The 12,251-nt window shown below is 49.3% G+C and overlaps 1 protein-coding gene across 1 annotated transcript; it reads right to left on the minus strand.

Annotated features, from left to right (window-relative positions):
• Nucleotides 1-3,850: 3,850 nt before the first annotated feature.
• Nucleotides 3,851-4,186, minus strand: LOC149284176 (histone H2AX-like). The gene has a single exon (XM_089497108.1). It carries the CDS (start codon nucleotides 4,184-4,186, stop codon nucleotides 3,851-3,853), a length of 336 nt encoding a protein of 111 aa, XP_089353234.1.
• Between the last annotated feature and the right edge of the window lie 8,065 nt (nucleotides 4,187-12,251).

A 12,251-nucleotide genomic window follows, 5' to 3' on the forward strand; every position in this document is an offset into this window, starting at 1 on the left:
ACAGATGGGATTTACTGTGCTTACTGGCCCAGGACCCGCTACTACTACTGCTGCTGCTTTATTAGGACAGCCAGGATCTCTGGGAGTGCGGATTAATGTGCCCCTCGGTACAGCAGAGCGTCCGGCTTACTCCTGAGATATTATATATTATATCTAGATATATCTGTGTGGTAGGTATGGATCCTGTAGGGAAATGCTGTATATGCCGTAAGCGTCTCATTAAGGAGAGCAGGCAGGAACTCTCCTCTCGCTGCAGAGCGTTGCTGCCACCTTCTGGCTATCGGTCAAACTGCAATCTCTTCTGTTTGAACTATTTGACATGGAAAGAGGATTTAGAAGTAACGTGTTTGGTAATGTCGTGTTTCAGGAAGTGCAGCATATTTTTTGCAGTTTTCTCAGTTTTTAGAGGAAGATCCCAGTCCTTCCCAGCGGATTATCTGTCTCCCCTCTGCACCCCACGTCTGGAGTAGGGACACATCTCGCTTACCGTGGTGGGCTGAGATGGGGTCTGCTGAGACACATTAGCCACAGACGGAGTCCCCTGACGGCTGGCGGCCAATCCGGCCTGAAAGACAGATTGCGCAGGAGTACGATTTTACAGACAGCGATGCAGACTCACTCTGATGGACACAGCATGCGCATGCATGGCCCCTGACACAATGACATGCACAGGCACTGTCTGATGCATGCTACATCACGGCCATTTGCCTCCAATCCCCATCAATCTGGTGATTCCGCGTATCTCTTAAATTTCAGTTGAAGATTACCGGCAGCGTGACCGGCACGTGGTGCTACCAATTGTTTCCCAGAATCCCCCTCACCTGCTGCACGGCGGCCAGGCTCTGGAGCTGGGAGCTGCTCAGGTGCTGCTGCTGCTGTAGCGCTGCCGTCTGCAGCATGAGGTGCTGTTGCTGCGCTGCGTACATCTGCTGCAGGTACTGCGCTGCTGTGCTGGGCTGCCGATGCAGAGCCTGCTGGATCACCTGTGAGCAGATACATTAAATGCGCCAAAAACGATTAACGGGAAACAAGAAACAACATCAATAGACGGGAACGCCGCTAATTATCCGACAGAAAACCTGCATCAGGCTCCCGAATATCGCAGCTACTTCTGCAGAGGAGAAAACCAAAAGATGTGCGTCCCGAATGAGATATGCTGCAGCCCCGAGGTCAAACCTGCCGGCATTGAGTGAGCAGGGGTTGTGCGTGGCTCACCCCTGCCTCCGCTGGTTAGCAGAACAGAGCGAATAGTAGTAATTCACTGCGGCACCCCACGGACAGGGAGCTCCATTTCTAACATCGCTTCACAGTTCCTGAGCCTTCCAAGCCGGCTGCCTTGTGCTTTCTCTACAATCTGCAGGCACTGGCTCCCCAAGGGTTAATAACTTCAGTACCCAGCTACCCCTGTCTGAGAGGAGGTCAAAGGTTAAGAGGGTTAAAGAGCTGACCTTGTTATCCACCCGCTGAAGCTGCAAATACAAAACATCCTGAAGAGCATTCATCCTTCACCAGCCTCCCCTACTGCTGCCTCCTATCCATCATCCAGGGGCTGACAGCGGCCCCTGCAGGGCCATCAGACCCCGTCGACGACTCCTGTAGTTACATTGCCCCCACCGGCAGATCGGCCCCATCCGGCCCGTCTAATCTGAAATTACTCAAACCTTAATCAGTCGTTAGTCTTGTTTTAGACAGGAGCTGTATGTCTATCCCATGCACCTTTACATTCCCTCACTGGATTAGCCATGGCAGAAATTCCTTGGTAGGATCAGAACATTCATGGCAGTGACACAGGACGGCTCCCTTACCTGTCGGGGGTGGCCTGGCGTCGGCGAGCGGCCCACTCCCTGCGTCGTTGTCCTTGGTCTCTCCGCCTCGAGTGACTCCCAGATCCGGAAACAAGCGGGTCAGGCTTTTGACCTCTGACCCCATCTGACTCTCCTCTCCAAAGCTACACTAAATTCTGCCCCAACGCAGGTTTTAGGGCAAAGACTTTGTGACACCAAATGATTTATCAGGAGAAAAGCTTGGGGGCCACGGATAATGCACTTTAACCAACTCATCGTCACCAACCGGCTTCACGTTATCCGGCAATATCGTAACCACCCTGGGGTGCAACAACCAGCTGGGGCAATGGGGAGCGCAAGGGTCTTCAAAGGGTTAAGCACTTGGGACCGTAGTGGCAGGAGAGGGCAGGGTAATTCCTGGGGCTCGCTGCATAGCACATTACCTGCGCAGTCTGCCGGTCCGGGATCCCGCTGTACACCGGTAACGAGGCAGCGGACTGGCGCCCATTGGTGCTGCTGCTGGTGCTGGAGGATTGGGACGTCTGCTGCTCGTTCTCCATACTTTTAGCGAAAAGTCCCAAAAAATGAGGGCAAATAACGTGTGACGCCACCTGGCGGGGCAGAAACAGAAGACATCGTAAACATGGTGTAGAGCATGCCCACGGGTCCATTCGCACAGCACGATCAATGATTTGATGTTAGGAATGGCTCTGGAACTGTTTGCAGCCCTCAATAGTTCAGGGAGGTCTGCTGGGTTCAATCAGAGCAGGGGGGGAGGGTGTGCAGGGTTCTGGACTCGGTCGACAAGAGGAGCAGGGGGGGAGGGTGTGCAGGGTTCTGGACTCGGTCGACAAGAGGAGCAGGGGGGGAGGGTGTGCAGGGTTCTGGACTCAGTCGACAAGAGGAGCAGGGGGGGAGGGTGTGCAGGGTTCTGGACTCAGTCCGCGAGAGGAGGAGGAGGAGGGAGGGAGGCAGGCCTGCCGGGTTCTGGACTCAGTCCGCGAGAGGAGGAGGAGGAGGAGGAGGGAGGCCTGCCGGGTTCTGGACTCAGTCCGCAAGAGGAGGAGGAGGAGGGAGGGTGTGCAGGGTTCTGGACTCAGTTGGCGATAGGAACAGGGGGGGGGGTGTGCAGGGTTCTGGACTAAGTCCGCGAAAGGAGGATGGAGGGAGGTCTGCCGGGTTCTGGACTCAGTCCGCGAGACGAGGAGGGAGGGGGGTCTGCCGGGTTCTGGACTCAGTCCGCAAGAGGAGGAGGAGGGGTCTTCCGGGTTCTGGACTCAGTCCGCAAGAGGAGGAGGAGGAGGAGGGGTCTTCCGGGTTCTGGACTCAGTCCGCAAGAGGAGGAGGAGGGGGGGTCTTCCGGGTTCTAATAATGAATAGTGGGTCCCATAGTGTTTTAATGTGTAAACCTGCAGACAATTATCAAAGACATTCACAGAGCGGTGATTTTTGGCCAAACACTCCTCTGATTTCACCAAGACACAAGCTCCGGGGTGTGTGCGACATCAGCGTGGACCCCCTAACTTCCGTTACTGCAAAGCCCCCGTCCCACCTCAACCCAGAGCTGCCGTCTGTGCGGGGCTGCCCCTGGCGGAGTATAAATGTTACTCAGAGTCATGTTTCTAGAGAAAACACCAAAACCACCACGAGGAGCCCGCAAAAGCCGCGTCAGACATCATCAACAGGCATTTTGGGAAAGTGAGAATGATATTCTCATTCCCTTTACTGTGCTGGCCTGAGGGATTGAGAGTTATGGTCCACCAATGGGTGGAGAGCAGCTACAGGCAGCAGATTAACCCACTGGAGGCCAAGGAAGTAATCAGACCATCCCTTTAGCACAGAGGCGTAATGGTTTGGCCCTGTAGTTAGATTCACCCCACTTTCCATAGGATGGGTTCAACCAGCTGGCCCACGGCAGGTACAGCAATAAGTCATATTGTCATATTTTTATAACCCTGTTGGGGGTGGGAATTTCTCATGTAAACCACTGAATAATGAAATGAGCCACACGAGCCAGCATCCAGTATAGATGGATAGTTTATTCAGACAAAGCTGCACCTCTCTACCTACAAGGAGCGACGCCGCCTGCGGCGCAGAAAACACTGGGAGATGAGCACTTGGCCAACCAGTCTTCCCAGGTCTTCGTCATTGCGCATGGTGAACTGCAGTTGCCGCGGGCTGATGTATCTCTGGCCGCGGGCGGCGTTGGCCGCCACCTGCAGAATCTCAGTGGTTAAATACTGCAGCACAGCAGCCAGGTACACCGGGGCCAATCTGCTCACGCGGTGCCAGTGTATTACCCGGGAAAGGTGCCGCCGAACCCTGGAAATGGAGAAGCAGAGCTGCGTGAGGGAGGAGCGCCTCCGCGGGGGCTGCCTGTGGCTCGTACCTCTTCCAACCATCTTATCTGCATCGTTTGCAACAGTTGCATTCAAGGACCAACTGTAAGTGTGAGGGCGGTCACTGTGATTGGCCAGCTGAGAATGCACTCTGACCAATCACAGTCAAGGCACCTGAGCAGGGCGATCCCAGTGATAACGTGACCAGTGAGGGTCAGCATTGTTCTAGCGTGTTCTTGTTTCATGGTGGACACATTCACCAAGCGTGCCTTGGCACCTGCTGACTGGGTGATGAATAATCTACAGTTTGCGACGGAGGGCCTGGAGCATGACACCCACCCCCCTCCCCGAGTGATAGGGGCCCCTAGGACCCCCCACTCACAGGTTCTTAAGTCTCAAACCTGCCGGCAAAGTCCAGCGTGTAACCAAATCACATGGATTAGGGCAGAAGAAAATATTAATTAACCCCAACAGAAGCCGAGCCACCGGCAAGGGGGTGCCTTAGTAAATACCTGATGGGTCGCTTTATAGAAATGCCCTCAATCTAAAGGAATCCTAAGCCTAGCTACAATGCCCCGGGTATAGCCTCACCCCAACCCCCTGCGAGCAGACACCACGTGGCTCATTAGACGGGTTGTGAGCGGACCTCCTGCCTAATTAGCATCCCTGTGATACCCCCACTCCCATCACTGACAGGAACAAGCACTGCACACAATGTCACAAACAGACAGGGCTCCTACCAGTATAACCAGTGTCCAGGCTGGGCCTTCCAGCATCTGAATCCCACACACAGCCGCCTTTGTTCCTGTTACCCCCTTACCTCCCGCAATCCCATCCCCGCTCCGGAGCACGACAGGAACAGCTTAATTTCCTCATGATTATGGTGTTACCTAGCAACAGCCAATCAGTGGCTGCCCTCTTTTTTCTTTTTTTTTCAGCATGCATGTGATTGTGGGTAATCTTATCTATCCAGCTTTATCCATCAGCAGGAACACGGTACCCAGGGAAGTGAGAGGGCCCCGGGGCCAGTCGCCCTGGTCTGAGCCAATCCGAGCTGGGAGCGGACAGGTCCCGCTGGGTGCTTGAGGGACGCCTGCAGACAGAGAGCTTTCTTATGAATAAATATGGCCAGAAACGTGGGCAGGGAAGGCCCTTAACACTTAGCACGAGGCACCTTCAATCACACAAGGAGCGGACTCCCTGGGCTGTGACCTTTCTGGGCTCTGCTGGGTTAATGACGGAGGCCAAATGTCCCCAGGATGTGACTTTACGACTTCCTGCACATGGCTTTGATCCATACAGCCCCCCCCCCCCCCTCAGTGCAGGAAGCAGGGTGTTTTAAGTGCTGTAATCAATCCCACCAACCTGCCACCTGGGTATCAGCTTCCACATTCATGGCTGCCTCACTAACCCAGAGGCTTCAGAATTATCAACTCTGGGCCCTTAGAACCGGTTCCCAAGCGCATGAAAAACAAGGCGCTGTGGGGACCTCAGACTTCCACTGGAGATGGTACAAAAAACACAGTGGGAGAGGTCGGGCTGTAAGACCTGTTTTTTATGTGGGGAACGTACAGACTAAATGGGACTGCTGGTTCTTATCTGCCACCAAGATCTACGTTCCACCAGGGAAGCTAATTGGCAGCTTTGATCTCAGTGTTTCTAACAGAGCTGGTGAGGCTGATCTGGGTTCAGACTCTTTATCTCCAAACCCCCTCCAGATGCAGAGACTTCCTTCCACCCAAAGCAATAAATCCAGAGGGTGCGAGCTGTAAATCACCCAAAAGACAACACTCCTGACATTCCTAGAACAGTCCCCCTACCCCAAGAGTCAAGAAAAGGCCTACCGGCATGTCCCATAAATCATGTCTTTACTGTCTCTGATCTGTAGCTACTGCAGATCCAGGGTCAGGAGGAAATTGTACCAGCCCAGAAAAAAATCCAGGGTCAGGGGAAAGTTAGACCAGTCTAGAACCAGAGAAGAGAGAAATTAGACCAGCTTAGAACCAGATCCAAGGGCTGATGGAAATTAGACCAGCCTAGAACCAGATCCAAGGGCTGATGGAAATTAGACCAGCCTAGAACCAGGATGCAAAAGCTGGGAAACTGCGATGCATGGCCTGGGACCTCCGTTAACACAAATGGCAGTTTTGTCCGGTAACGGAAAAAGTGCAGCAGCCACCAAACACAGCGGGCATAAGCAGCAGGTCCAGGGTCCAGACATCGGATCCCACATCCCCTTTCACTAAGACATATGTTTGAACTATAAATGCATTACAGAGATTGCCTGGTTGCCACATGGGGCCACGTCCAAAGAGCTTACACTCTAACTTTGATAAACAGAAAGGGTCTGGTTAACCCAAACTGCCCCAGATACAAACTACATGATAAAAATGTAGAACAAAACGGGGGAAAAAGGCCACGAGACTGCACTTCGGAAGAGGGGTCCGTGAGTCCAACCTAGAACCGGAGGTGAGTAGGTGACCAGCCGCGGCCGACAGCTGAATTTATTATTAACCCTATCTGTGCCAAGCATGGAAGACCTCCTCATCGCAGTTCGCCTGCTGTGGCCACCAGAGTAATCTATGGCTCCACAAAACAGCCCTGACATTAAAGATGGGCCTGTACAGGGGGAGGGTAATTCCCAGCATCCAAGCACAGAGCCCAGGGTAATTCCCAGCATCCCCAGTACAGTTCCCACTATCCCCAATATGATTCCAAGTATAAATGCCAGCATTCTCCAGTATCCCCAATACAACTCCCAATATCCTCGATTTCCAATATCACCAGTATAATTTAAAGGGTCCCAGTACACTGCATTTTAGTCTCTACAATTTCCTGTGTAATCCCCAGTATCCTCCCCAGTACCTGGCTGTGTCAGCCCCGGAGCTCTTCCTGCTGCATGGTACCCGTCTCTGTCTCTGTCTCTGTCTCTGTCTCTGTCTCTGTCTTCTTCTCCTCACAGTCCCAGTGTCTCCAGTGCTCCAAGTATAATTCTAGCTCCCCCAATCAGACCCAGCAAGGGGAGTCAAATGCCATCATTCATTAGCATTCCTGCGCGAATCACGTGGCCAGCTCAGCTAATCAGCGATCTGGGGCTGTGTGGCCCCGCCTCTCCCTAGCTCCCTTGGCAGGTTCTTTGCTGCAGGCTGCTACTGATCTCCATGGCAACAAAAGGGGGTGGGAACAGGGAGAGGAGGCCTTTCCCCTTCTATCATTCCCAGTATGGAATTGGGTGTTATTATACTGGTCCCAGTTAACTATACATTATACAGGGGCAGGTCACTGATTTAACTATACTTTATACAGGGGGCCGGTCACTGATATAACTATACATTATATAGGGGGCCGGTCACTGATTTAACTATACTTTATACAGGGGACAGGTCACTGATTTAACTATACTTTATACAGGGGACAGGTCAATGATTTAACAATACTTTATACAAGGGGCCGGTCACTGATATAACTATACATTATACAGGAGCCGGCTCGCTGATTTATTTATACATTACACAGGGGCCGGTCACTAATTTATCTATACATTATACAGGGGGCCGGCTCACTGATTTATCTCTACATTATACAGGGACTTGTTCACTAATTTAACTATACATTATACAAGGGGCCAGCATCTCACTGATTTAGCTTTACATTATATGGGGCGTGTCAGTGATTCAGCTTTACATTATGTGGGGCGTGTCACTGATTTAGCAGTTACACATCATATATATATATTTATATATATATATATACAGTAATATATGTAGATTGTAAGCTTGTGAGCCGAGTCTCTCCACCTAATGTATCGATTTGTTTTAGTCTGTGAATTCTCGTCTTGTCGGAACCTTGAATATATGTATTGTAATAAGCGCTGCGTAAACTGTTAAACTGCACTATATAAATAAATAATAATAACAGATAATAATAATAATAATAATAATAATAGTTATTGGATAAAACCCTCCTGCGCTCTCCGGGGTTCTCTGCAGCCCCATCTAGTGGTTGTTTGTAAGATTGCAAAGTGAGACGCGCTGCAGAATCCTCATCCAATGGCTTCAGTGTTCAAATTTAACAAAAAAGGGAGACGTAAATAATGGTGGTACTGGGGTCAGGGGGATGTATAGATTATAGATGTATATATGTGAGGGGATGTGTAGGTTATGGAGGTATAGATGTGAGGGGGATGTATAGATTATGGAGGTATAAAGGTTAGAGGGTGTATAGATTATGGAGGTATAGATGTGAGGGGATGTATAGATTATGGAGGTATAAAGGTTAGGGGGTGTATAGATTATGGAGGTATAAAGGTGAGGGGATGTGTAGGTTATGGAGGTATAGATGTGAGGGGGATGTATAGATTATGGAGGTATAAAGGTTAGAGGGTGTATAGATTATGGAGGTATAGATGTGAGGGGATGTATAGATTATGGAGGTATAAAGGTTAGGGGGTGTATAGATTATGGAGGTATAAAGGTGAGGGGATGTGTAGGTTATGGAGGTAAAGATGTGAAGGGTATGTATAGATTATGGAGGTATAGATGTGAGGGAATGTATAGATTATGGAGGTATAAAGGTGAGGGGATGTGTAGGTTATGGAGGTATAGAGGTGAGGGGGATGTATAGATTATGGAGGTATAGAGGTGAGGGGGAGGTATAGATTATGGAGGTATAGATGTGAGGGGATGTGTAGGTTATGGGGGTATAGATGTGAGGGGTATGTATAGATTATGGAAGTATAGATGTGAGGGGTATGTATAGATTATGGAGGTATAGATGTGAGGGGATGTGTAGGTTATGGAGGTATAGCCCAACCAGCCCAACATTAAAGAAACCATCTAAATGCATGGGCACTCTGAGCAGCTGCCCAGGGGCCCAGCGTTCTAGGGGCCCCGGGGTGAATGACATTACAGCCAGTGATTCACCACGAAGCCCCTAAAAAATAGTAGCGTCTATATAGGGGCGGGGCGATCAGATAAGCCACCTCCCCCGGGGCGGTGTTCAGGGGAGTGTACAGGCAGCTGCACGATTGTGCTGTCCCCAACCAGCCCTGCTCATCGGGCGCCCTGTGGGCATTGCGCTGGTCGGGGGAGGAGCTGTCCGATGAGCAGGGTTGGTTGGGGGGATTTCAATCTCCCTATAACCGGCCCAACATTAGGGAGTGCGGGGTCTGTCCAATCAGACCTTGGCTTCCTGCTCCCTAACCACTACGCGCCGGCAAATGAGGCAGAGCGCGGGGATATGACGTCACCCCGGCGCTCTGCATCAATAGCCGGCGCATAGTGATGAGGGAGCACGAAAGCAGAGGCCTGGAGTGACAGACCTCGCGCTCCCGTGACAGCATGGAAGAAAGAAGATGATGCAGGATGATTGAAAAGGATGGAAGATGAGAAAGGTAAGAGATGGGGAGAAAGGGTTTTAAGCTCTGTGTATATAGATAGATAGTGAGAGGGGGGAGAGAGGGTAGATAGTGAGAAAAGGGAGGAGAGGTAGCTACAGAGAAAGGGGGTAGTAAGAATATGGAAATAAATAAAGAGTGAGAATGAGTGAAAGAATAAATTATGCGAATGAAGTGTGAATTAGTGAGCGAGTGTAAAAGTGTTTGTATATAATAGATTTGTATAAAGGCAAAGATCACACAAGCAGGGTGTTTGAGACTTGGGGACCAAGATGTCACAGGGCGGGCTGTTTGGGGACAAAGATGGCAAGTCCTATGTGTGTAATTTGGGTGCTGGTTGGGTTCTATGTGGGTAGTGTTGACCCCAGGGCTGGCTTCGGGGTGTGTGACCTGTGATCTATGCCTGCAATTTACGGGGTTTATCTATACCTTTAATGCTGAGTTTTTATGTGAATTATAATTGATCTGTACCTGCAAAGCTTGGCTTTTGTTATTCTGTTGATCCATATCTGCTATGCTATGTGTCCGTACATTATTTATACAGGGTTTGTATGTCTTATTCAGTTGATCAATACCCGCAAAGCTGTTTCCGTTTGTTTTTTTATTTGATCTATACCCTATGCTGAGTTTACATGTGATTTCCAGTTGATATATACCTGGAATGCTGGATTTGTGTGTTCTGTTGATCAATACTTGCAATGCTATGTTTCCATACATTATTATTGTATACCTGCAAATACAGGATTTGTATGTCTGATTCTGTTTATTTGATCTCTACCTTAAATACCTGCAATGCTGAGTTCACATGAGAATTTCAATTGATCTATACATGCAAAGCTGGGTTTGTGTGTTCATGTGTTGATCTGTGCCGGCTATGTTTCCATACATTATTTATGTATGCCTGTAATTAAAGGGTTTGTATGTCTTATTCAGTTGATCTATACATGCAAGTGCTGTTTTATGTGTCTATTTGATCTATATCTAAACTACAGGGGGTAAGTAAAAGAGAGGTTTGGTTTAGTGAATGAGGGGACAAAGGGATTCTGGAGATGATTGCTGGGGAGAGGACCTCTCAATGTCACGGTAGGGTCAGAAAGAGGGAAGATGTGAGGGGATGTGTAGGTTATGGAGGTATAGATGTGAGGGGATGTGTAGGTTATGTTGGTATAGATGTGAGAGAATGTGTAGGTTATGGAGGTATAGATGTGAGGGGATGTGTAGGTTATGGAGGTATAGATGTTGGGGTATGTATAGATTATGGAGGTATAGATGTGAGGGGTATGTATAGATTATGGAGGTATAGATGTGAGGGGATGTGTAGATTATGGAGGTATAGATGTGAGGGGTATGTATAGATTATGGAGGTATAGATGTGAGGGGTATGTGTAGGTTATGGAAGTATACATGTGAGGGGTATGTATAGATTATGGAAGTATAGATTAGATTATGGAGGTATAGATGTGAGGGGTATGTATAGATTATGGAAGTATATATGTGAGGGGTATGTATAGATTATGGAAGTATAGATTAGATTATGGAGGTATAGATGTTGGGGTATGTATAGATTATGGAGGTATAGATGTGAGGGGTATGTATAGATTATGGAGGTATAGATCTGAGGGGTATGTATAGATTATGGAAGTATAGATTAGATTATGGAGGTATAGATGTGAGGGGTATGTATAGATTATGGAGGTATAGATGTGAGGGGTATGTATAGATTATGGAGGTATAGATGTGAGGGGTATGTATAGATGTGAGTGGTATGTATAGATTATAGAGGTATAGATGTGAGGGGATGTGTAGGTTATGGAGGTTTAGTTTCAAGGACGATGCAGAGATTACGGAGGTATACATTTGAGGAAGATGTATACATTATGGAGATATTAGTTTGCGGAGAAGAATCTGTTGCCCCAGTGAACCTCGTGGCTTTTCATGACGCTGGATTTATAGGTAGCAGCTATAATACAGGAATAACAAGTCCCCTGAGATTGGCATAATTGGGGGCTTTTAGTAATTAGGAAGAGTTTATGTTGCAGCCGGTGACGCTGGCTCCTCTGTAAGGGATTCGTAGCGTATATTGATTTTATACAATAATTCATGTCCTCACATTATAGAGCCATTATCATAAAACGTGTTCATTTGGATTCAATGCAGTTGGGCAGTATAGTGGTGAACGTATAGGTGAAGGACATACAGAGGTGACGGGTGTGTACAGATGAGAGGGTATAGAGATAGGGTAATTTAAACTCTTAGGGCAGATTATTTCCCTCTTAAATATTGTAAAGAATGAACGTCTGGCAGTTAGAATGTTATCGGAGATAAAGACATCGCAGAGAGACGGATGGACGGGCAGGCAGCAGGCGGACGGACAGGCAGGCAGGAGGCAGCGCAGGGTGCGGGAGGGAGGAGGGCAGTGCTGCAAGTGATGAAGAGGATGCAGAGGAGGAGAAATAAGAGGAGGAGAGAAGGGCTGCCATTGGAAAGCGTCTGACTCAGAGAGAAGGGTGTAGCTATCAGTTCTGTGAATCCGGCGGACTCTTACCTGCAGCTCTCCCCATCCAAAACATGCAGCCCGAGGACAAGGAGCCTCCCCCCAAACCAGCGGCCAACGAGAACACCAGCTTGGTGCACGGGCCGGGGGATAAAAAGGTAAGAGGCAACTGCCTGGGTTACACACATGCCCCCCGCATCATCCCGGCGTCACACACGTGCCCCCCGCATCATCCCGGC

The sequence above is a fragment of the Sceloporus occidentalis genome, unplaced genomic scaffold, assembly GCF_023333645.1.
Source record: "Sceloporus occidentalis isolate IW3139 unplaced genomic scaffold, rSceOcc1.0.p SCAF_98, whole genome shotgun sequence".
NCBI classification, from domain to species: Eukaryota; Metazoa; Chordata; class Lepidosauria; order Squamata; family Phrynosomatidae; genus Sceloporus; species Sceloporus occidentalis.

Coding starts and splice junctions, on each gene's coding strand:
- LOC149284176 (XM_089497108.1), bottom strand. CDS start 4,186: ATGGTTGGAAGAGGTACGAGCCACAGGCAGCCCCCGCGGAGGCGCTCC.